Raw genomic sequence first — 26,574 nt, 5'->3', positions numbered from 1 at the left:
GCATAACATTATTCTAGGCACTGGGAATGTAGTCAGAGGGTAGCATTCATGTGTTCTTCTTTTGCAGAACTTATGGTCAAGTGGGTGAGACAGACAGGAAACCAGTAAACACAGACACGCATGCATACATTCAGAGTGTGAAGACAGTAACTTGGCTTAGATTCTTGTGCCAATTCAGGTGTGTGTGTGTGTGTGGTTTTTCCACAGCACCAAGCAGTTCTCAAGCACACGCCTACAATTTGCCTGATTTCTGATACCATCTACCCAGAGATAACATCAGATCCCACAGGTTTTATCTGAATTATTTTGGATTCGACCAATGTTCCCTGAGGATAGTACCTAAATGGAAGTTTATAAGAAAATAAAGCTTATATAAAACTATTTACCCTCCCTTTTTTTTAAGAACAATACGAATTACGGCAGCTCAGAATAACACCAAGTAGCTATGAGTTGGCTCCCTCCTATAAGACTGCCCCTCTTCCAAGCCAATGGAAAGCCCACGTTGTCACGTGTGCTTCTGACTGACTGGTTATAAATTGGAAGTTTCCATGGCTTCCTCCTTGGACTTGATTAACTTGCTAGAGCAGCTCATAGAACTCAGAGAAACGTTTTACTTATTAGAGTGCCAGGTTATTCTACAAGGATTCAACTCAGGAACAGCCACATGGAAGAGTTGCATAGGGCTGAGTACAGGGAAGGGGCTCAGCTTCCCAAAGCACACCACTCTCCCCAAATCCCCGTGTGTTCACCAGCCTGGAAGCTCTCTGAACCCCATCCTTCGGGTTTTTATGGAGGCTTCATTACACAAATGCAACTAATTAAATCATTGGCCACTGGCGCCTGATTCAACCTGCCACCTCTCTCCACTCCCTGGAGGTTGGGGAGGAAGATAGCAAGTCCCAACCCCCCCCCCCCGTAATCACAGAGTTAGTCCTCCAGGCCACCAGCACCCCCATCCTTAGTCCAAAAGCCACCTTATTAACATAACAAAAGACAACTTAATCTCTCTCATCACTTAAGGAAATTCCTCAAGGGGGTTTTAGGAGCTCTGTGCAAGGAATGGTGATAAAGAGCAAGTATGTATTTTTTTTATAAATCACATCTCACACTCGGGGAACAAGAGGGAGTGTCCCCGGAGCGCTGGAGCAGCACTGGATCAGGTGGTCAGGACAGGGCTCCTTGAGGAAGTCCCGTTTAAATTGAGACCCAAAGGAGAAGCCAGTCCAGCAGAGTTCTGTGCATGGAGCCTCCCAGAAGCTCAATGCATGCAGAGGCCCTGAGTTGAGAAAAAGCTTGTCTTGTTCAAAGAACAGAGGAAGTTGTGAGTGTGGAAGAGGGAGGGGGTGGGGAGCAGTAGGGTGATGGTCCCAGATGTGGCTGGACAGACCCTGGGGGCCACTGCAGGCCGGGGAAGCATTCCACTCTCTTTCTGGGTGCAGCGGGCGCTCACCATAGGACTTCATGCAGGGAGGTGGCATGTTTTCTGTTCTAAGATCTGGCTTCTCTGTGGAGAAGGCAGTGTTGGGTTGGAGGGAAAGTGACAGTCATCGAGCCATTCCAGTGGGTCAGGAGAGAGGACGGTGCTTTGGAGGAGGGGTAGCACTGAAGGTGGAGTGGAGGAGTCCACCTGGGGAGCATCTGGGCACAGTGTAGACAAGGATTGCCAATGGCATTGGGGACCAGAGAGGAGTGGAAAATAACTTACCTTAGTGCAGTATAAAAACAAGATGACGAGGTAGTCACTTGGAGCATCCAAATTCCATTCTGTTCTATATCCTGAGTTAAAAGTTATTGCACATACTCATCATGGCGAAACTGAGCGTTTCCAAAACAAATGCAATTCAGACACACTCAAAGCATGCTGGCTCTTGTAGTTGGCAGCGATGAACATAAAGAAATAAACTTAGGAGATGGCAGTTCAAACAAACAAATAATTTCATCTAAAAGCATAAGGACAAGCATGGCCTCAACTGGAGTGGTTAGTTTTGCTAGCGGTCCTTTCTCTTCTACAGAGGGCCCAAGTTCCCCGTAACCTACACAAAATTAGAAAGTAGAACTGTGGTTAAAACGAATCATATCTTAGTCGTTTTGTAACCTTGGTCTTCTGAGAAGTCCTTAATCACAGAAGACAAATCTCAAGACGGTGTTCAACTTGCGAATGGTACACGAGTCCAAAGGTGCTGCACCTAATTGCCCCGTAGCCCACCGACCCCATCTGCCTTTCCATCCCATTTTTAAAATTGTCCCAAGTGATTTTGAGGTCCATGGAGCTAACATGGCAACTCATCAAGAACCCAGCCTCAGTGTCCCCTTCCTCTCCTGTAGACGGTGGAGGGAGGAAGAAAGATTTCCAGAAGAGAACTTTCCAGTGGCTGTGGCTGAGCTAGAGGGCCATGTAGGGAGGAGAGATCTGAACAGGGACAGCTCCAAACTCCCACGGCCAGTGTACCCAGCCGCCGCCCCTCTTCATCTGTTGCACATGAAGCTTTCCAAGTAGATTGTTTTAACTGAGGGTACGGCAGGCTTCAAAAAGAGATATGTGGCTCTAGGCAGTAGCACCCTTGCCCACTGAGATGGTCCCAGCCCACATAATTTGGTCATTTTTGACTCACCAGTATGAATGGAGCTTTACCAGCCAGTGGATGCAGCTCACATCCCCAGTGACAGCCAAAATGCCATGGTCTCACTTCGACCCACCGCCACCCCACCACATGTTTGCAAGAGGCCTCTCTTTATGATATTTCTAACCCATGGGCCCCCGAAGTTTGTGGGTCCTAAGTGAGGTCAGTTCCTGCCTTTTGCTGTTTCTCTCTTGTTCTGGGTTTGGATACTTTCCCCCTCCCTCTGACCACTGAGAAAATTGCTCTTCTCACCCCCATCTTGCAGAGCATGGAGCCACAGCAGAACGGACTGGGGCCCCAGGTGAGGCAGGAGAGAGGGAAGCACTGAACTGAACCAGGTTTTGTGGGAGGTGTTGGGCTCCAGCCTTTGACCCTGGGGTCTGGGCCTGGGGTCTTGCCCTGGGGTCTGGCCCTGGGGTCTGGTCCTGGGGTCTTGTCCTGAGGCCTGGCCCTGGAATCTGGTCCTGGGGTCTTGCCCTGAGGTCTGGGCCTGAGGTCTTACCCTGAGGTCTGGCCCTCAGGTCTGGCCCTGGGGTCTTGCCCTCAGGTCTTGCTCAGGTCTGGCCCCTTCATCTGCATGCTGGTCAGACTTCACACACACACACACACACACACACACACACACACACACACACCATTGGTTTTCATTCCCAGGCCCTGTTGGCCTGGTTTCATCCATCAAAGCTTTTCCCATCTAGTCCATCAAAGCACAATCAGGTTCCTTTTCCAAGGGCCTCTGGGCCCCCAGCAAGCCAGGGACCATGGCTGGGCACAGCTTTAGGTGTCCCGACAGTGGGCAGGCTGGTCCACCCCAGAGCCCCTTGGTGCCATCCCAGGACGATGTTGCTCCTGTCAGAGGTGGACCCAAGTCTGGGTCTGGCCAGCCAGGGTAGTTTACTATGAGATAGAAATCATGCTTAGGAAACAAAAAAGGAGAGATTATGCAAATATGTGTGGGAAATAAGCTCCGAAGCTCACGGACATTCTGCTCCGCTGGTAACTTAACCCTCTTTCTGTAGGGCCTTTTTTTTTTTTTTAGGTGAAACCTTACAGAGCCCCCGTGTATGAAACAGGTGGCCCCCGGGTGTCAGGGTCAGACTTTCCTGCTCCTGCAGCCTCTCCCTCTGCCGAGGCCTGCACCCCCACCCGCACCCCAGAAGTCTTTCCAGGGAATTCTGGGAGTCCTTGGAACACCACATCGTGACATAAAGATCACAGACACGAAGACAGACCCTCACATTGCATCTTGACGCTCTTGGGGAGCCCTTGGCAGCCTCCCTCGCTGCGGGGTCTTCAGGCTGGCCTGCCTCTGCCCAGCAGGGCAGATGCGGGCAGGTGGCCACAGTCCTTTGTGGATGGTGATCTGCTCTCTGCTGCTCCCTGCAGTCCCTCCTGTTTCTGAAGTTCACATCTGACTTTGTCATTCCTGAAATTCCTTCTGTGGCTCGCCATCCCTCATAGGATGAAGGCCGGGGGCACTCAGCTCTTCCCTCATGGTTGTCCCTACGTACCTGTGCCCCTTCTCTTCTACTCCCCGCAAACATCTGTCTACAGGTCCCACCGCCTCCCCAACACCCCCCACCTCCCAGCCACCAGGCACACTCCTACTTCAGCACTGGATTCAGGCTGCACATCCTCAGGGAAGCTTCTCACTTCTGCTTCTAAGTCCCACCCTCACCCCCAGGTGCTGCTGCACCACTACCTGCTCCTCTCTGCCCTAGTGTCGGCTGTGCAGCCTTCTCTGGTGAACTGGGAACTCTGGTCTACCCCTCTGTCTCCTCCACTTAAATTGAAGCTCCTCGAGAGCAGGGATGTTTTGGGGAGGGGAGATGACTCTCTTTCCCGAGTAAATCCCAGCCCCCCAGCAAATGCCTGACACATAAAAGGCACTGAGCATTCAGATGAATGAATAAAGTCTCTGCACAAGTGCATTTGTGGAGATGAGAATGGCAGTTATTAAATAAACCAGCTGCAAGTTAATAAATTCAGAATTCAGTTTTTAGTCTCATGCTGTACACCTTTCGGTAGTAAGTCGGTTTCAGTGAGATCTCAGGTTTTCAAGGCAGGTTCTACTTGTCGAGGCAGTTGGAGCTTCCACCGCTCTGTGGATGTCTTCCCACTTGAGTGGCATTGACTGTGGCCGTAACAAACTGCTGTGTTCAGGGTGGGTCATGTTCATAATACAGGGAACAGGCAAGAGTCTGGAGGGGGCGTGTGTGCGTGTGTGTGTGTGGCGAAAGGCCGGGTCTTGAATGAACCGCTTACTTGAAAAAATTGTCTTTCTGCAGGTGATGTGTCACCAATCAGCATGTCTCCCATCAGTCAATCTCAGTTTATCCCGCTTGGGGAAATCCTTTGCTTGGCCATCTCAGCAATGAACTCCGCAAGAAAACCTGTCACCCAAGAAGCACTGATGGAGCACCTGACCACGTGTTTCCCAGGTAATGGGAAAGGAATGTAGCACTTTGCAAATAGAGGTGTGTTCTGGTTGTTCTAAGCCTTCACATGGACTGTTCCACCCATTTAAATGTAGTAAGAAAAAAAAACTCTTTGGAAACTGGAAACTTTTCTCAGTTCTATAATTAAAAGTCAAGGCACCTCTTTACTTCAAAAATAATTTGCTGTCTTCACGTAATGCTGTAATAGTTTTTTAATTGGGACCGAGAAGAGGAAATTGAATCAGAATCCATAAAGAATTCTGGCAAAAACTACCAAGGTTCTGTTCAACCTCAACATAACCTTCTCGAAATATATGAACATCATGATTCATGGGAGCGTGTCAGAAAATTTTCGTCCCAAGGGTTTATTTACACTAAAGCGACAGTAATGTCAAAAAGAAATACATCTTGAATGCTTGGGTCATGGCTTGATGAGTTGTAGTAATATGCTATTTGATAAATTAGCTAAGATCCCATTTAAAAAAATAAAATGTTTCCTTTTCTCTTAAATATTATAAAAAGAAGACAGTAGGCCAACTGCCTATCAATGCATGAATGGCATTTGGTGCCTCCAATGCCAGAAGATGTTAGGAACAGTGATAAGCTAAAGACTGCATGGGCTACCTCAAGAGAGGCAGCCCACTACTCAGCTTCAGTGTATTGCCACCCCCTCCCCTGCAAAAAATAGAGTTGTAAATCTCCTACTTTCTTCAGAAGAACCTAAAAATTCAGTTTTATGTGAAATCTGTAGACTTCTTTAACTATTGTCCATTGTGTGGGGTTTGTGTGTGTGTGTGTATGTGTGTGAACACATGTTAACATGTGTGCCAGTGACATGCAAGTCAAATAAAACACATCACTGGGCCACCAGTTTGCCAGCTTGGCTTGGACTCAACCTATGCTAGCATTAAACATGAACCCTTGATACAAGTTTTCATGCAACCTAGAAGAGACCTTGGTAAACAGAAGCTATAGGCTGTATCCATTAGCTTTTGCTACTCAAATGCTGGGTAACAATCGCAGAAAGTCAGTGGTATCCAGAAACGACTATTTATTTAGCTCAGGTTGTCTGTGGGTTCTCCGAGAGTCAGCTGATCCAGACTGGACCTGCCCAGGTAGCTCTGCTCCACCTGTACCCCATCCTTTTTGAGAAAAGAGACAAGTAGAGGCCTATTTCTGCTCACTGGAATTGACAGAGGCACAAGAGAACAAGCCTGGTTGTACAAGGGCTCTTCAGCCCCTTTGGTCACGCCATACCTACTAATATTTCATTGGCCAAAGCAAACCTGTCAAATTTAAGGTCAAAGTATAGGAAAATGCACCCAACCCATGGGACTACTTCTAAACTAAACACTCATCTACCATCCTGAGTCTCACCACTTTTCCTTTTGCCCCGAAGGAACTTCATATTTCTCTCCCAGTGATTTTTTTCTCCCTTCTTCAGTTTTCTAATTAACATGTTTTGAAATTATATATACTGTTGAAAAACTCTAACACAAAATCTACCTTTGCAACCTACAAATTGCCTTAAATTTTCTAATATTATCTCTGAATATTCTTCACTGGTTGCCTTCTTTGTTACCTTCCAGGCAAACCCTTTTCCTTCCATTAGTAAGATAATCAGAGTCCCAGGTGAGAGCGACCTAAGGAGACTGATGTTGTTCATAGACGTAATGCCCTTGTGGAGAAAGACATTATATCTGGTTGGGTATGTCTGGTTAGCCTTCTATCTGGTTAGCCACTTCTGACATCAAATGACCAGCAGCTTTTAAAATCCCTCTATTTTTAGTAGCTTCATGAGAGATCACATAGCTCTTCCAAAATTGGTTACATCTCTCCCATCACTGGGCTATAAAATAGAGAATGGGAAGAACAGAGGGCAAGTATGTAATAGTCAATTGTGGAAAATAGCAAAATGAAATAGTAAATTGCCAAGCAGCTGATTACAGTATCACTAAGTTGGGATACTTTAGAGAGAAATTCATAGGTCACTTGTGCTTAGAAGAACAACTGCTTTGCTAGCTTTTATGTTAAGTGGGCCTAGATCTCAAGGCCTTGTCAGATGGACTGAGAGGAGCGAACCTAACCTTTTTCATCTGTGTGACACTGATGACTAACTGGTCTACCCCAGTTGCCAGGGCAGGGTGGTGGGGGTGGAGAACACTCTACAGACCTGAGTCTAGGGGACAGGTGGGCAAACTATGGCTTCAGGCTAAGTGTGGCCCACCTCTTGTGCTTGTAAATAAAGTTTTATTGGAACACAGTCTTGCTTATTTATGTATTGTCTTTGGCTGCTTATACTGCAGTTACAGAATCGAGTAGTTGCAGCTGGGAGATCATACGGCTCACAAAGTAGTTACTTTCTGGCTCTTTACAGAAAAAGTGTGCCAGCCACAGGTTTACGGTATGGTAGTAATGATTTAAAGCTTTGTTCAGCAATACCTCCATATTTTAAACTAGTATCTCATAAAATGAGGTTATTTCCTGCCTCTCTTCCTTCTTCCTTCCTTATCTCCCTCCTTTCTTTTCTTTCCTTCCTTGGACATCCTTCCTTTCTTTTGCTAGCATTTAAGCTTCAGAACAAAACAGTTTAGAAACTTGATACTTTCAAATTCTATTTGAAAATGTATTTTCAGTGACAGTGCTAAAACTCTGGAGGGATTTAAATATATTTATGGGGTTTTTTTGTTTTCTTAAGGTAAGACTATTTACTTTTTTTTGAGACTATTTACTTTTTTAAAGCTTACTGTTTGAAAATAAAGTTTTGAAGTCTAACCAAATATTATTAAAATATTTGAACTCTCATATTTAATGCCAATATATAAATAAAAAGCATAGTCTAGATTTTGGCCTCTATTACTGCTCTGGACATCCATAGTCTAAAAAGAGTTTTTTAGTGAAAAGCCATCTTGTGAGAATGTCTGACATCCTGAAATGTGAACCCTTTTATCGTTTTCCTATATTGGTTGAATTTTGAAAAACCACTTTTGTGTACCAGTTTCCATTACAGAAACAAGAATTTTTTTTTTTTTAAGGTATAAAAAGAGTAAATACTTGCTTCTCAGCTAAGTAAGTACTCATCATCCGTCCATCAAGAATGATCATTTAAGTCAGACTAGTACTTGTTGAGTTGTTACAGTTGGGTCTTCCTGAGAAGAAATCTGACCCTCAGAAGAGCTGCTAATGGGGTCAAAGTTGGTTTTCGAATTTACTAGAGAATGTTAATGTTATATACCCCATGTTCTACCTCCAACTCATCTCTTTAGATCAGTTCTTGCAGAAATCTCCCTCAGCCAGTGTTCTTCACACACGAGAAGAATTAATCCAAAGAAGCCCACTCAAAGTTTCTGTCTGAAATGCTTAACATCTAGAATGTGTGCAAGTGCTATCTGTTCCCATGGTTGTCAGATTTGTGGGATTAAAGAGATAATGCAAGTCTGAGTAGTATCCTGTTGTCATGCAGTGTTTTTAGGTATCTGTTTTTGCTTTGGAAAGATGTAAAGGCGTGGAAAAGGAGAGAAGTTAGGTTTCGGCCCAATTTGGACATATCTTTGTTCTTTAAGCGCTCAAAATCCAAATTCGTGGTGAACTTTGGGAATAGAATCTGAAGTGGTGGAATGTGCAAAACATTGAAAATACCCATCACAGCCATCTCTTTTTCCAGATGAGCCCTGCAGATTTCTCATGGAAGTCTGGATTTCAGAGACAGCTGAAAATACCAGTCATTCTACGAGGGCTTCATAATAAAATAATCACGCTAGGTATCAGTGACTCACAGAGCTTTGAAAACTCACAAGTGGAAGGGTGGAAAGTGGATTGGACAGGGAATGTTTCTAGCTTGTTTTTTCAAATTAAACATTGTTGGACTGATAAACTTGAAAACTTTAAATGTAAATTCTCCTTGGAAACTTGTTCTTACTCCTTCAATTGGGAACAATCCAAGCACTTATTCTTAATGGCAAATAAACACGACGACACCGTAGTCATGATTCTGCATAGGTTCCTGAGTTTTCTGGGATCAGCACTTGGAAGGCCTACAGTCAGCAAATTCTGTGTGTGGTACTAGCTGTTTTTCTGCATTACAGCTCAGCTTGCCTTTACTACAGCAGCAGAGTAAACTGGTCAATCATGAATTCTGAGAAATGAGCCTTACCGCTTTTTCTGAAGAACTTGTTTCTCTTACAGTATGGATTGCAGGCATGCTACCATGTGAGTAAGATACAGTTAGTTTTGGTCTGGGTTGGCCACCCACAATGCTGTGCCACGCAACCCCAGTGGGCATCCCCCGTGAGGCTGCAGTGTGCCTAGTGTGTCTCATCTTGGGAGTGGTAGTCTGTGTGAATGGTGCTCCCAAACTTGTTTAGCAGAAGGCCCTGGTTGTGAGGAGGCTATAGAATCTTTTTTAATTTGCTTCTCTTAGGTGCAGGCATTTTTTTTTTTTTTGACAGAACTCAGGACTTTCATATATGTGGTTTGGGTTGTATCACTAGTTCCATTAGAGTTCATTTTGTGCAGAAACTATCATAACAATTTTAAAAATTGTTATTATACCAGCCTTGAAGCCATTTGCATAAAAAACCCCATACATGTCTCGAGGAGAGCCCTGGACTAAAGGGAAAGGATGCAGCTCAAAAATTAAGTAATTATACTACACAGGACATTATGCATAAGCAATGTTACCTTTCCCACCTCGGCCAAGAAGGATGCCTTCTGAAGATGGTAACAGATGGATGGGCAGGGCACATCACATGCATGGACTCTTTCCCAGGCTGTTACTAATGCTTTCGTATCCCACTTTTGTAGTTTTGGAAGGACTGCAAGAGCCTAAACTTAGTTTACCCTGCTGTTCTACGTTGCTACACGATGTTCTCTGAAGGTAATCTGGTTTCCATGGGTCCTGCCCCAAATTGAGACTATTCATAGCTAATGTTTCTAGAGCCCCCGCTAAATGTCAGGCACAGCTCTACAGACTTGAAGCTCATTTAAACTCAAGACTACCCTATGAGGGTACGTGCTGTTATCATCCACCTGCTGACGACTGTGAACAGAGGCCCACAGAGGTGTTAGTTAAGTTGCCTAAGGCGATACCAGCTGTATTAGTTTTCTAGCACAGCCCTCACAAAGTACAGGGAGCTTAATCAACAGAAATTTGTAGTCTTACGGTTCAGGAGGCTCACTCTACAAAATCAAGGTATCTGCACAGTTGGTTGGTTCTTTCTGAGGTCTTTGAGGGAAGAAACTCTTCCAGACTGTGCTCCTTAGCTGGTGGATGGACATTTTCTACCACGTTTCTCCACACTGTCATCTCTCTGTGCCTGTCTTTCCATCCAATTCCCCCTCTTTACAAGGGCACTGGTCATGTTGGAGTAGAGCCCACCCTGAAGACCCCAGTTTAACTTGTTTATCTCTGGAAAGACCCTGGCTCCAAACAAGATCATATTCTGAGATTTGGGGGGTTAGATTTAAATGGAGGAATGACATGGGGGGCGAGGGTTGCATAATTCACCCACTACCACAAGCTAAAAGTGATGTAGCTGGGGTTTGAATCCAGCAGTGTGGCTCTGGAATGAAGGCTTTCAGTCTCCATGTGACACTGCCTTAACTGTGTTGGGTTGAATCACATGAAATTGCCATTTTGTGGGTCAGACACGGTTGAACATTGGCAGTATGATTTCAGCCTACTTGGACCTACTTCCAAATTGTATCATTGGGATCCAACTAGTCAGTACTACCATCCTCAGTGTGCATGGCACCGAGGGATGGAGAATACCCAAGAAATAAGTAAATGCCCTATTACCTGGAGAGTTTGTACTCTCTTAAGAATTTATACTCTTCGTTCTGTCTCTTCAGAAACACAAAGCATAAGCATGCGCACAAAACCCTTTGAAAACAGTATCTGCCACTGTGCCGGGAAGTATCTGTCATTTTCTTCTGGAATTTCTATTCTAGTGAGTATGGCAGTTTCAGACTCAGTGACCAGACAGACGTAGAGCATCTGAGATTTCACAGGTGTATTTATTAGGGCTGTCTGGTTATGAGGCAGAAAAACTACCTCCATCCTGCTGACTTAGTCCAAGAAGGAGAATGTTCTCACTTGAATATTACCACTACTGTAGTCACTTTCAAAATTGAAGGTGATGATTTCTGAATTGGAGGGTGCATCATCAGCCATGGTCAAGTCTAATTGCTCTTTTATGTAACTTACAAAATTTAGTTTATTAAGTAAGCTTAATCTTGAAAAATGAGTGTATAGAATAGCTTCCAGGGTATACAGTGGCCTCTGTATGCGTTCTGTTTTGCTTTTGAATGCCAAGACAGCTGTTTCAACTCAGTGTCCCTAGTTTTTTGTACTGAGAAGGGCTATTTTGTAAATGTATATGACATCATGCAGAACATTTTTCACTTCCCTTTCCTTTAAAAATATTCTGCCTTTGATGGCTCAGTTCAGTAAAAGGCCTCATGACAACAGTACCAGCCTCGCCGCACCTAGCTTCCAAGTCTCTTCCTGAACACCTCTGAGTCCTGCTGACTTGTGGTGCAATAATACTTTGAAGCTTGGCAAAATTAACAGGATTTTGTCTTGTCCTAGTTTGGGCTGCTGTAACAAAATCCCATGGACTGGATGGCTGAAGCAACAGACATTTAATTCTCATAGTCCTAGAGACTGGAAGCTCTGAGATCAAGGCACCTGCAGATTTGGTGTCTAGTGAGGGGCCCTCTTGCTGGCTTGAAGATGGCCATACCCTCACATGGCAGTGGGGCTGGGGTGGGAGTAGGTGGGGAGCTCCGGTTTCTTCCTCTTCTTATGAGGGTACATCATGAGGGCCTTACACTCAGGAACTCCTCTAAACCTAGTTACCTCCCAAAGGCCCTCACATCAGGGATTAGGATTTGCATATAGGGATATTGGGTTGGGGGTACAAACATTGAGTTCATAGCACATTCTGAAAAATCAGGAAATGGCAATAAGTTCCTTCTACGTTCTCATGAGTCTGTGTTCCCTTTGGTTTTAGGTGTTCCCACCCCAAGCCAAGAAATTCTACGGCACACGCTGAACACGCTGGTGCGGGAGAGGAAGATCTACCCAACTCCGGATGGCTATTTCATCGTGACCCCACAGACTTATTTCATTACTCCTTCTCTCATAAGAACTAACAGTAAATGGTACCATTTGGACGAGAGGATACCTGACAGGTCTCAGTGTACCTCTCCACAGCCCGGAACCATAACGCCCTCTGCCTCAGGCTGCGTCAGGGAAAGAACATTGCCCAGAAACCACTGCGACTCTTGCCACTGCTGCAGAGAAGACATGCACAGCATGCATGCTTCCACTCTGCAGAGAAAACCTGCCAAGGACTGCAAAGACCCCTATTGCCCTCCTTCACTATGCCAGGTGCCACCCACTGAAAAGAGCAAAAGTACTGTAAACTTTTCTTACAAGACAGAAACTCTCTCAAAACCTAAAGATAGTGAAAAGCAGTCCAAAAAATTTGGGCTCAAGTTATTCCGGCTAAGTTTTAAAAAAGACAAGACCAAACAGCTCGCCAACTTCTCTGCCCAGTTTCCTCCTGAGGAGTGGCCCCTGCGAGATGAAGACACACCAACTACCATCCCTAGGGAAGTCGAAATGGAAATCATTAGGCGTATTAACCCGGACTTGACCGTGGAAAATGTCATGAGGCACACTGCACTAATGAAGAAACTTGAAGAAGAAAAAGCGCATCGGAGTAAAGCCGGGTCCTCTGCCCATCACAGTGGAAGAAGTAAAAAGAGTAGGACTCATCGGAAGTCCCATGGAAAGTCTCGGTCACACAGCAAAACACGAGTGTCTAAAGGAGACCCTTCGGATGGTTCTCATCTGGATATCCCAGGTGACAGAGAGTATGACTTTTGTGACCCTCTTACCAGGGCACCCAGGGAGGGCTGCTTCATCATTGAACACAAGGGAGATAACTTCATCATGCATAGCAACACGAACGTGATTGAGTCTCATTTCCCCATGACACCAGAATGGGATGTGTCTGGAGAACTGGCCAAAAGGAGAACTGAGATGCCTTTTCCTGAACCTTCCAGGGGAAGCTCCCACTCAAAAGTGCACCGAAGCCACAGCCATACCCAGGACCGAAGGTCCAGGAATGAGAGATCGAGCAAAGCCAAGGAGAGATCCAGGTCAATGGATAACTCAAAGGGCCCTCTGGGTGCTTCTTCTCTAGGGACACCTGAAGACCTGGCTGAAGGCTGTAGCCAAGATGACCAAACCCCCAGCCAATCCTACATTGACGACAGTACTTTAAGGCCTGCACAAACAATTGGTCATCAAAGGGCTCATGTTTCATCCACAAGTTATAAAGAGGTGTGTATTCCAGAAATCGTCAGTGGCAGCAAGGAGCCTTCCAGTGCTTGTAGCCTTTTGGAGCCAGGCAAACCACCTGAGAGTTTGCCACCCTATGGGGAACTCAGCTCTTGTCCGACAAAAACAGCGACAGATGACTATTTCCAGTGCAACACCTCCAGTGAGACGGTCCTCACGGCCCCATCACCTCTGGGAAAAAACAAAGAGGATCATGACACTCTGACTCTGGCAGAAGGGGTGAAAAAGCTGCCTCTGTCTGATAGGCAGGCCCCACATTCTTCCAGAGAGCCTGTAGGGCACAAGGAGGAGTCACCAAAAGGGCCAGGTGGGGGCCCAGCTGCCTCGGGCGTGGTGGCAGAAGGGATTGCCAATGGACGCCTCGTCCAGCACCACGGCGCCGAGCCCAGCAGCCTGGACAAGAGGAAAGAAATATTCAGCAAAGACACACTGTTCAAACCTCTTCACAGCACCTTGTCTGTAAACAGCTACCACAAATCGAGCCTGTCCCTCCTCAAATCTCTCCCGAAGACACCTGCCGACGCACTGCCAGGCCGATGCGAGAAACTGGAGCCGCCCCTGGGGACCTCGGTGGCACCAGCCATGCCTGGTTCCCAGCGTCAGCAGGAGTCAGGGGGGAACCAGGAAGCCTCTTTTGACTATTACAATGTCTCTGATGACGACGACTCCGAGGAAGGGGCGAACAAAAACACGGACGAGGAGAAAAACAGAGATGACGTAGGCACCATGCAGTGGCTCCTTGAGAGGGAGAAGGAAAGAGACTTACAGAGGAAATTTGAAAAGAACCTCACCCTCCTTGCCCCAAAAGAGACCGACAGTGGCAGCAACCAGAGAGCCACCCACTCGGCACGCCTCGACAGCATAGACAGTAGCAGCATCACTGTGGACAGTGGATTCAACTCCCCACGGTAGGGAGAGGCATCTCTGCGCGCACGTGCACACACACGCACACACCTATCAGGGCCTGGGGCTTTATACAAACAACTTGAAAAGTTTCTGATTTCACAGTTTTAATTCTGTGGATGCGGGTTAAGGGTTGTATGAGTTGTACTGTTAACAACCTGTTTCTAACTTCTTTTTCAGGAATTGAAACAAATGTTTCTGCAGCTGTAGAGATCACCAATCTGGACTGGTGGGTTGGCTCCCTCTCTCAAACTTGCATCAGGCCAATCTAACTAGGACCAACATTTTCCAGGATTTTTCTTCTGTGTTTATATTGCCACCATGCTGATAAAAGAAGGGGGTTTTTTTGGTCCTCAAAAATAGTAACTTTTTGAGTAGAATGAGTGGTCAGTAGTCAGTTGGGGTTGGATAGGGCTTGGGTATAAATTGATTGATTCAAGGACAGGTCCTTTTAGTGGGAATAGCAGATGTCAACACCTTTTCAGGGGATCTAGATGCTTGTTGCCTTTGCAGTCCCTACTCTGTGTGCTCCCCACCCCACCCCCACCTTCTCCAACACTTCACATCCACAGAGGAATGGAACGTTGTGTCTCTCACAGAACAGTGAGGGGCCTGTGTCCCATTAGATCAAAGCCTGTGTCTGCACTCAACTCTCTCCCCCTGCAGAACTGACACAACCTATTAAGGGGCTCTAATCATAGCTGGTAATTCAGCAAAGCGTTAACAGCAGAGAGTGTGCAATGCCTAATGGTCATGTCCAGAGCGCTCAAGTGGTTCAGGGGTTAAGAAAGCAAAAGAGAGTCTATGGAACTTCCTTTTCTCCTCCTTAATTCTTCCTTCTCCTCAAAGGGCAACTCAGGACCTAATTCTCCTTCTAAATTCTACTCCAGATTGGTGACTCTGAGATGCAGAAATAACTCTTGAGAGGTGGACATTTCTCATTAGCTGCGATTCCCAAGATTCTCCGATACTTATAATTTTAACAAGTACCCAGATATGATTCTATACTTCATATATTTTAATTATTAAGAATGAAACTTAGTTCTGTTGTGATCATCTCACTTTATCTCTGGATAATTTGGGGACAGAGCATGCCTAATCAGAATCGGGAGTCGTTAATTTGTCCCATATTAGGCTTTTATGTCTTAAAGAGCTAGTTTTTGATTATGATGATGATGATTTTTGCCGTGTAACCTTTATTTCCAAGTTAACACATGTGTGGGAGTCTAATGTCTAAACAAACCACAGAGGTGGTGCTCTGGATAAAGTGGATGTGAGGCCAGGAGCCCCACATCTCCCCTGCTTGTCCCTCAAGGAGTCCACACTGACCTCTGGGAGCCATGGCACTCAGTCTAAAAAGGACTGGCCTACCTGTTGAGTGACTTTATTACAAAATAACTTTTACTAAATATTTTTTAAACGCTAGCCTCAAATCTTAATTTATTTACCAGTTATTTTATATGTCCTTTTCTTTCTATTTCCCTCTTCTCTCTCTTTTTTTTTCTCTCGAATTTCTAACAGTGGATACCAGAGAGGCATAATTGAAGGTCTATAATTGATGGTAGACGTTCAAACCATCACTTACGGAGGGTGTGGTTTATTTGCCTGTACCTTGTGTTCGACTGTTTCTTATTATATAGACTCTGCTTGCCCAGTGCTCTTCGCACCACAGTTTCTGACCTAGCACTGTGCCCTCTCAGCCCCTGCACCCCCACAGAGGGAAGACTGCACTCCTCCAGACATAATCGCTAAGGAGACATTGAGAGTAGTTTAATAGGTTCTAACTCAACAGCCTACCACCCCATGCTATTGAATGTTTTTGTTTGTTTGGGGGCAAATAAACACAAATACTCGTGAAATAGTTGAACCAGTCTTACCACAGAATGTATGATTTTATCTCTAAATTTGGGATGCAGAATTTATGAATGAGATTATTCCTTGAAGTAAGTTTTATTTTCATTTCTTTAATGATGTACTTAAGGCTAAACGCTTTGTCATGGTAGGAGGTAAGATCGTTCTGAGGCAAGACAGCTTTCTTACATTTAGCTATGGGTCTGTCCACTACTGTTAGGTAGAGTTTTCTCTACAGGAATACATAGATCACCCATAAATTTCATGCTGTTAGATAATCTACAGAACAATTCCTAATTTTGCCCCTCTCATATTTAATATCCTCTGGTTAGAAGTCAGGTCACAACTGGTTTTTAAACTGTGTTTTCAGTACACCTCAGTGAATCAGCTAAGTTGTTTTCCGAGGCGTGAGGACAGTCTATGAAGGAGAATATTTGAGTTACAGGGAGTTTTAGGCTCCAGCATGAGGAGTATTTTAACCACATAGCATCACCCGGCTGCTACCTCTCCATTGGGGTGAGATACAAAAACCTCAAGTGGGCAATTTATTCAAATCTTTCAGTACATATTCCACTGAGCAACTAAGATCCAACAACAACAGCAACAGTAGAGACCAAGAAAGGTGATCTCCACACTCCCAGCTTTCAGTGCTGGCTCAGAAGTCATGTTCAGCCACATTCCCAAATTCTTGAGTTTGTTTCGTTGGGAGCTAAAGGGTTTTGTGAAGGAAAAAAGAGTAGAAGCTTCAACTATGATAATGAGATGTAATATTGAAAAGGAGAAATCTTGACCTGAAAAGCCTGAGATTCCAAATATGAGGCCAAAAACTGGTTGAAAGACACAGTGTGAAAAGCAGAGGTAATGAAGCTGTCAGGGACGGGTCTGTTTAATGTAGCACACGAGCATGTGCTGTCGGAGTGCGGGGCCAAGGGAGCATGTGCATCCAGGGTGAACAGTACAGTGGCTTGGTTCCTTCTTCTAAAATCCTGACATCTTATTTTTTAAGGCTGCACCCCATTGGGTTTCTTTTTCAAGAAAGTAAGAACTTCCAAATTTGAGGAATATTTTTACTGCTAATGGCTCTGTCTCCGTTAGCATCATCACACCCAGAACCTTCATTATGAATGTCACACCCTGCACTTGTTATTACAGCAGTAATGAAATAGATCCTTTGGAGGAAGTGGAGTGCTGTATATATTTATCACTATTAACGGCTCTGGCCAAAGGCAGTCAGAGGCATCTTAGAGCACAGACAGCTCCCAACGTAGATGATCTCTTGCAGTGATGTGTGTGCACAGTGCCTGGCATACAGCAGGTACTTGACGAATATGAAGCCAGTACCTCAGAAGTGGGCTTCAAAGGTTTAAGCTGGTTTAAGATCCTTTGGACCTTCAGATGCATTTTTCTAAAGAAAATATTATGTCATTAGTAATTTATGGATTTTGACACCAACTCATAGTAGTTGCCAGATGTTAGATGCCAGATGTACAACTGAAGTAATTATGATGTAACTAGCTTTTTAGTGTACAGATTCAGTGCTTACTTCTTCACAATCACTCTGTGAGTAGGTAGAGCCCATAACTCTCCTCATTTTAGATTGGGAAGTAAAAAACTGTAAAAAGTTACTGTCACGATTAAGAGTGAAACTGAAGGAACGTGTCATGAAATCTTTGGGGTTCTACATGTTGACTGCCCTTCTTCCTTCCCCTGCCTGACCCTGTGTCTCAGCTATGGTGCTGGCAAGCCAGTGGGGAATTTTCTTAGGGAAGGCGTAAGGCAGGTAAGTAGGTGAGTCTAGCACTTTCCATCCCTTTGGTGATGATGTTTTGGGGTATTCTTTAGGTATGCTCAGATCTGCCGTAAGCACAATGAAAGAACATGATCGATTTCTAGAAACGTATTAACCTCCTGGAGGTGTACTTTGCAGTCAGGAAAGATCCAGTTGTCTTTTTGGTAGTCCGTGAACAAACTTTCTTTTAAACAATTACCTCTTGGCTCCCTGATGAAAAGCGAACTCAAGTCCACAAGGAGTTAGGATGAAATAAGCCATTATCTAGGAAGTGCTGCCAAAGTACAGGCATCCCCCGCTTTCCGAAACTTTGCTTCGCTTTTTCCAAAGACCTTCCATTAGTAACGGCTTTCTTCGTGAAAGCAGAAATCTTTGGAGTTCTTTCAGTTAGCAAAAACAGAGACTAACGTTAGGTCTTTGGTAAAAGTGAAGAGGCATAAGAGGCATTAATGGGAGCATTCAGAAAGCAGGTGTATACTCTTTACACCATTCTGGCTTAAAAGATGTCATATGAACACCCTATTCTCTGTTAGTGGGAGAAACCTGTGTGGGGTTCAGACAAAATTGCTCTTAATTTAGTAGGGGAATGAAAGAGAGGTGGCGAGGATGTCTCCTACAGTAGACCTGTTGGCTAGTTTTAGCAGGCTTACATCAGTGATGGGGGCCAACTGTCACAGAATATTTTCTAAACTTTGAATCTGTCCAGTAGGGTGGACTGATGCTGTGAGCATCAGTGGGGTTTCTTCAGTCTCTTTGTAAACCAAGTTTCTTAGTGCCATTTTGAGGACTTTGAACATGGAACCTGTTCGGTTCCTGTCAGTCTGGCCATGTAATCTTATTTTTGCTCTTGCCCTACACATTTAAAGTGTTTTGAATCTCTTGGAGCAATAAAACAAATTCAAGAGTTTCTAACTAAGAAAAGTTAAAAAAGAAGTAGATAACACTAGAGCCTTTAGATCACCTCTATTCTGTAAGAATCCTTGAAAAAATGAAATATTTCTACCCAAGTCAGGGAGAGGAGATGTAAACTTCACAAATGAATGGGGGGATAGGGGAGAATCTAAGATTCCTTATCTGAAAATACAGTGTATTTCCATGAAAGTGTTAAAATTTGCAACAGAGGTGCAAAGTGTTTTAAGACTAATTTTATTCCCATCAGGGTGGCAAATTAGCTAATGGCGTGCTTAAAGTCCACCAGAGTCAAAATCTGCTAATCAGGAATGAAAACAGAATCATTAGGGGCAACATTGAGTTTATTCATTTATTCAGTGAATTTGCAGCCTGAAATGAAATCATCACGTATGTGTATTTAAGAGGATTCGTCTCTAAAATGAACGCGATAGCCATCTATCACTTCAATTTTGGAAGCGGTTTCCTTGAATGGGAAAGAAGGGAAAACATTTAAAGTGCATTTAGCTGTATGAAAACCCCTTTATTCAGGGTGCCGCTGATCCTACTAATGTGTGTGTGTGAAGGCTTCTGGAGCCCCGGCTGGAGGAGCATATGTGAATAATCAGTGTGAGGTGGTGTATATATGACATCATAAACCAACAGAGGAAATCCATTAACTACATCATTTGCTCTTCCCCTGGGGCTCAAGAGATAATTATTTATGTTTAAAACAAAACAAAACAAACCCTTTTTACTCTTTTAGCACTCGGGAGAGCCTGGCTTCCAACACGTCCAGCATCGTTGAAAGTAACCGTCGTCAGAATGCTACCTTGAGCCCCGTCCACGGTGGAGCTGGCCCGGCCTTCAGCTTCCGAGCGAGTACGGACCCCGCCACGAATGAAGCAGAGAAGTTACAGAAACCTTCCAACTGCTTGCAAGCTTCTGTTACTAGTGTGTGACAGTGGTTCTGCCCCAGATCTCCTGTCTCATTCGATACAGCCAAGTTTACGACACTGGGACTGATGTTTACATCTTGGGAAAGACAAGCATCTCGACCACAGTTTTTGTGTTTACTTAAACTGTGCTGCTAAGTAGGCTAGGGCAAAAAACAAAAATCTTTATTTCAGAGTATTGCTTTTCACATTTATGGCTCTGTAGCAACCGAATAGCAGTAGGGGTGATATGTATACTTTTGCTTCACTACTTGTAACTGAGCACACATAGGAAAGTCTAGACACTGTAAGTGTGATATGCATTCCAATGTCATGAAGTTGCCAATTCCATTTTTAAATGCCACAGATGCGTGTTGCTCCCAGTCTGTGGTCAGAGGGTGCCACAGAACTGATCCTTGACACTTCCAAAAAAAAAAAAAAAAAAAGTAAGCCACCACAAAATGTCAAATGCCAGGGCCCACCTTGAGGGAAATCAATGTCAAACTGACCAGAAGGGACCCCAGCCCTTTGTGTGTGAATTGTTTATGCACCAGTCATTTCTCACTGTGAGTTTTTGTGACACGATTTTGCAGGAGCCCGTGGAAGTGTGTCAGAAGGGGTCATGATCGAAATTCTGGGAGTGTTTGTTTTCAGGATTTTGTTTATAAGTGTAACAGATGCTTGTCTGATTTTTAACCTTCCATAATCACAAACAGGAATATAGGCCTCTGATGCTGAAGTGGACGAAGGAAGGGGATCCCCAGCCTGGCTGGGGCACAGCACTAAAGGGATGGAAGAGGGAAATGGGGACTCTTTCACGGTGTCAATCAGATATTTAAGGAAGATGATTTCCTCCTTGTGAAACTTATGATGATCCTATCTTACTATAATAGATATGATAATTAGTTTGTTTAAAAGCAAAATGTTCTTTGTGATACAAATGAAGAGTATGGCCTGGGGATGTTATTCTTTCTAATGGAAGGACATTAATCTATTTTATGTAGTTTTAAATAGAATGCCTAAATTAGGCTATGGGAGATCATTTTTAGTGGTTATAGGAAAGAGCAAATTTAGGGAGAGTTGAACTTCAGGCCTTTTATTCCTGGAAAGATATCTATAGAGAAAACTTTAAAATAAGTTTTGATTAGAAATATACATGTGCCCATGTAATTACCAACAGAATGTGCTCATTCTGCAAGTATGGTATAATCTGAACTTGTACTCCCCTAAAATTTATCAGAGTAACAATTATGCATACATGAACTATGCCGGAGTAATGTTTACAGATACTTTGTAACCAATTTCAGGAGGCATTTTTAGGTGGATGTATAGTTATTAGCCCAACTTATTTCAAAATGGTTTGTTAACATTTCGCTTTGGTTTACAATGTCGCATTGAATACAAGGACGACTCAGCAGCAAAAAGGGATTACAAATAACCAAGCTTCAACTTTACAGAAAAGAGACATTTCAAAGTTCCCCATTTCATTCTATGAGAACAATGGACGTAAATGTGTAGACAATGAAAAATTATTTGCAGAAGGGTTACGTAGGACACAAGTAAGTGGTCTGACCAAAAGTTTAGTGGCATGTGATGTTTGGAGCCATATAACCATAAGATACATATCCAAAAATAAATCTAAAATCTTTCCACGTAATTGGCATAAGATATGTGTGAAACATTTCTGCTTCGGTAGTAGATTCAAGCACGAGTGATCTGTTTAAAGAATGCACTCCTATACACAGTTGGACCAATTCTTGAAGCATGTGGATGCGGCCTCATGCTTTTTTCAGATATTTGGAAGTTGCATTAGGTCAAACTGGACTCATCGAGTTTAGTCTAGGTTCCTTTTTTGTGCTTATAATGAAACGTAAGCACATTTCTTGGTTAAACCCTTATACCGCTAAAATGCTTAAGTCAGTTGGCTTTCAGTCTCATGCCTTATTTCCTCCAAGGCATGCCCCGATTACCCAAAAATGCACTATTTGTCTCATTGCTTAAATATGTCCAGAGGGAATGATAATGTATCTAATAGACTATACACAGAGTCTCTTTCCTTGGGGAGTTGTATACCATACGGTTACTAAATTGTTCTAAATTCGTTTCTTTTTTTCTTTTTTTCCAAAAAACCTGCTCTCGAGTGTTGAATCATACCATCAGTTCATAAACAGCGGAACCATTGAAATAACACATCAGCCTCTAGTTGATCCTCTGAAAGTAGCCATTATCATAATCAAATGCTGTGTGGACAGGAAAGGAAAGCATTACCTTGAAGAGAAGCTTTAAAATAGGAACTTATCGCTATATCACAAGAAACAGGTTTACAGAAGATATTATTAAAACGTGTATACTATTTGCCTGATGCTATAGGGTACATGATTTTAAAAACAGCAAGAGCAACAAGAGGCTCCCTTTCAACCTGGAGCCATTAGAGTAGGAAAAGTTGGGCTTTAAAGATGATACAGACGTAAGCAGACGGTCCCTACGGAGATGTCCCCGTAGGCGGCTAATCAGGAGCCTTTGGGTGGGGGAGGAGTGGCAGCGGGAAGCAGGTTAGAGACGTGCCCCGAGAGGCTCTACCCACGGCGGGCCGGCTTCTCGGTGACCAAACGCTCAGCCCACGCCAAGCTTTGCCAACATCCTTTTCCTCCCTGAACTGATAGCTTTGTGTGACGTGGCTGCTTATCTAGTCTTCACTTCGAGTTTATCAGCTGAAAGGTTTACAGGACTGAATTTGGTTGAATCTCTGTGTAGCGTTCAACTTGAAAGGGTCAACCCGTCTGTCGGCATTTTGCACACTTATGTATTATTATGATGCAGCATATTCCTTTATGGCAATTTTTATTTTTACATATAACTACCTCCATAAATTTGATGAAGCGGCAGCAGTGTGTTAAAGTGTATTGTTCAGCAAAGCAAAGTTTGAAACCTTCGTAAACATTAGGCCATGGCGTTCTGTGTGTGTGTCAGTGGTTGCCCATGTGGACTCGTGACTTTTTCATGGCCGTGCTTTTGTTTTACGGCATTACTTCGCTTTCAGATGTAAACCTGTCTCTCCCCTCTTTCCCACAAAAGCACACTTGATTTTGTTGCGGACGAACAGAAGGAAGCTTAAATTTCTTGTCTCTCCCTACCCCCCCCCCCCCGCCCCTTTCCTGCTAATAAGAGTTCTCTCCAGTGAAGAGCCAAGCGGTAAACATAGTTCAGCGAGCTGTTTACTCCTGTAAGAATCTGATTTGGAAATTCTAGGTTTTCAGTAGCAGAAGACACACGGCAAATTTGGACTGTGCCGGCTTTGAAGTACTTTGGGCCTCTCTGCCTTCACTCACCTGCTACCACACCGAGCCCAAACTTCATCTTAATTAGAAGAGCTGAGTTCTGTTAAATAATGTGTATTCCATTTTATATATTTTGCACATCTCAGGGGACCTTAATGAGCATATGAAAAGGGAGGGGGGTGCCATCAAATAGAGAAGACAGATAGAAGAGCTGATTGGGGGAACCAAGCAGGATAAAAATAGCAAATCAGTGCTTCTCTGATGTTAGGAAGCATAAGTTGAGAGTTGATCTGGACTAACGATGACCTGAACACCAGCCGTTCCCAGGTCTCCCCTTCTCAGAGCCCAACCCAGCGGTTCGAAGGTATAAATTTAAATCCTACCGCAGTCGCCATGGGGAGAAAAACCTGTTCGATGAAAAAGAAAGCGTTGTGCGGTTTTGGTTTTGGTTTAGGTTGGCACAGCTTTGTAAAATCCTACCCAGGAGAAACCACTTATCGCCACCAAGTGTACTTGAAAATAAAGTTTTTAACTTAAATCATAGGCATATAGCTCACAATACAATAGAGAACCTATTTTGAAAGGTCGCGCCATTTATAACACGGGCAGTATTTGAAACTTGATTAAAAGCCAACAACAAACTATCATGACTTTGCCAGTTCCTTTGGGGATCTCAAAGTGCTTCCAAAGCATTCCGATTGACAAACAATTAACGAAGCCAGTCCTATTTGTGATACCCATACTTGAAATGGACAGACAGAGGGGGGACTTAAGGTTACCCAGAAACTCAGTGGCAGCTACCAATGATCTGTCTTCTATCTGTCTGATAGACCATCATGAGAAATCCCTAAATACGATGCTATTTTTCTGATGTGTGCTAATAAAGTCGAAGCAAACTAATACAACTGTATACTTTTGTCCATTTTCATTCAAAAAGGTCAGGGTGTTTGGAATTTTACAAAACCCACCCCAAAGCCGTTGCGGTCAGAGGCAGATCCTAGACATACACCCTTGTTTACAGTTTCCTATTGGGCTTCTGAAAATTCCTGTGCTAAAATACCATCTTTCAGGAACATGACTGCTCCGGGCAGTGGAAGGTGCTGAAACAGAAATCGTAATTAAAAACTTTATCAAGTACTCTTCACCGTGCTGCGTTAGCACAGTAGAAATTCAGTACAATATATACTGAGTCCTAGGGGAAGAATCTGGATTTCCGAGGCAGCTGATCTAGTTCTAAGTGTTTTCTCCAACTCGGAGATATCAGATCCTTGCTGAGGATCTTCTCCGTTGCCACAGGCCGGTCACAGAACCAGCTAGCAGCATGCTGGCAGGTGACAGCAGAGCCCCCCAGCAGAAGTCATCCTGTCCTTTCCTCCCCCCCCCCCCCCCCCCGCCACCCCATCACTGTCCTGCCCGTTCTCTTCTGTTAGCGAGGAGCCAGGCTTGCTGCACACGTTGAGGGCTTGGGGAGGAAGCTAGAACACAGGAAGAACAAAGGCAAAAGCACAGAACACATTGCTTTGCTTTGGGTTTAGTAAAATACGGGCAGGAAGGAGATTACTTATCGGTCTGATCCTCGCCAAGTTAGATAAAAGAATCAGCTGTCACTCCGTCATTCTCCCAGAAGGTTCTACAGTATTAAGGATACATCCAATATTTTCCCATAGATTTTTATTTAGGAGGCATTTCATAAATTATGTATACGAACAAATTCATGATTAAATTTCCTGGCGTGTTTGAAATAGGCGTTGGCATCTCTCTGACTGAGTTCATCTCTGCGCCTTTTGCAGCAGCATCCCAGAGAGGGATTCCCTGGTGATTGCCCCTCTAACGCATAATCCTGTGTTTTTACGGTTGTTCTATGACTTACAGTTGCTGATTTGCAAGGTTGAGAATTCTAAAAGGCTCAAGGGGGACTAAACCTTCTTATGACTGTATATTATGTTATAGGGCTTTAATTGCTCATTGTTGGCTTCAAATGCGAACACACACACACACACACACACACACACACACACACCCTGCCAACGAGGGAAGGGGAGTCTCACAAGGGAGGCAGCAAATGTAAGGCTAGAGGCTTGGCTGGTCCACGTACAGCTGCCTACCTCCCTGTCCAAAGGCTGACCCTGGCACCCCCGTTCCCTTGCTCCCACCAAAAAGAGGTACCAAATCTGAGATCCGAGAGCTCCTCCAGTATCAGTCCTCTGCAGTTATGGGAAATTCATGAAGTACACACTCAGCAGCTCCTTGCCCACCTTTCCTCCAAGGTCCTTCCTCCTTATCTTCTTCCCACTACCTCCCCGCCTAGATACTGATCCACCACCACGCTTTCCACATTGGAAGGAAAGGGCAAAATAGTGTGTGGTATTGTGCACACATGATGGGTTAGGACTAGAGCTGCCCTGGGGTCACCTTCATGTAAGTATTGACAGCTACAAATTAAGGTCCTTAGAGTAGTTGACATAGATACTACTTTCTAGAAGACAATTAAATTTCAACATTAAGTTTAAAGGGATCATAATTCTGCAGGTATCTTTCTCTGAGTGACTGAATGTGACTATTGCATTGGGGTAAATGAATTAAGAAGTGCAAGTGGGATTTACTGTATGTTAGAAAGGAGTTTTGCAGCCAAGACTGCCTTGAATAAAATGTGTTTGCACTGAAAAAAAAAAAAACTTTAAATTACTTGGTCTCTGGTTGCTGTAAAGGTCATCCAAGATGGATGTTCTGTTTATATTGTATAGTATTTCATATGAAATAATTACAGTTCATGAAATGTCTTCCCTAATGTTACTGATTTATGACAGCACATTTGTAACATGGTTTTTATCGTGTCGGTGTGCCATATTGTAAATGATGATGGCTTGTCATGCTTAGTATAATAACTTAAAAGGAAAAAAAGCACAGGGATTTTTGTAAGTCTATATTTGAAAGTCCCTCCATATGGTAATATTGTGTTCATGTTGTTTATGTAGTGTTGTGTGAAATATCCATTTTGGATTGTGTTACTTTTTAAGATATTAAATAACATTTGGTTATATGTCTAAGTGGATTTTTTTGGTACTTGAGCGAAAATACTTGAGGTGAGACCACTTTCTTTCTCTCTCCAACTAATAGGAGTTTGTAACAAAGTTTTAGTGAACACTCTTTGTTATTAGAGCTTTTGAATTAAAACAACTGAAAAGGGAAATAATCTGATCGGAATCTTTTTCCAGGCGTACTGAAAAAGCCAGTTTGGGGCAAGTATTCAAATTTAAAAGAGTCAGGCTTAGGGACCCCCAGGATTACGTTTCTGTGAAATTAGAAAGCAGTGGGGTTGGTCTGTTTTGTTAGTCCTCACATCACAACTTCTATCCCCAAATAAACGTGATTCCTTCTCCAGTGAACACTGGTGGGGGGCAGGTGGGGGGGTGCTATCCACATATTCCCATAAGATGCTTGCACAAGTTGGGAATTCCTCCGTGTTTCACTGTCTCCAGAATCTTTTAGATAACTCTCTT

The 26,574-nt window shown here is 43.9% G+C and overlaps 1 protein-coding gene across 33 annotated transcripts in view; it reads left to right on the top strand.

Moving 5' to 3' along the window:
• STOX2 (storkhead box 2) overlaps positions 1–26,114 on the top strand; it is a 215,174-nt gene extending 189,060 nt beyond the window's left edge. For 13 of the 33 annotated variants that reach the window (XM_072763817.1, XM_072763830.1, XM_072763825.1 and 10 more), the window contains 3 exons: positions 4,910–5,062; positions 12,073–14,338; positions 19,628–26,114. In XM_072763817.1, coding sequence (XP_072619918.1) covers positions 4,910–5,062; positions 12,073–14,338; positions 19,628–19,823 — 2,615 coding nt within the window. In that variant the 3' untranslated portion in view covers positions 19,824–26,114. Of the gene's footprint in view, positions 1–4,909; positions 5,063–9,862; positions 9,936–12,072; positions 14,343–14,513; positions 14,563–19,627 lie in introns of those variants that run through there. The other 20 variants (XM_072763836.1, XM_072763835.1, XM_072763839.1 and 17 more) reach the window with 4 other exon arrangements.
• Positions 26,115–26,574: the final 460 nt, after the last annotated feature.

Source organism: Vulpes vulpes, chromosome 7 (genome assembly GCF_048418805.1).
Source record: "Vulpes vulpes isolate BD-2025 chromosome 7, VulVul3, whole genome shotgun sequence".
NCBI lineage: Eukaryota > Metazoa > Chordata > Mammalia > Carnivora > Canidae > Vulpes > Vulpes vulpes.
Note: the sequence above shows the minus strand (reverse complement) of the source record. Positions and strands in the feature narration are given on the sequence as shown.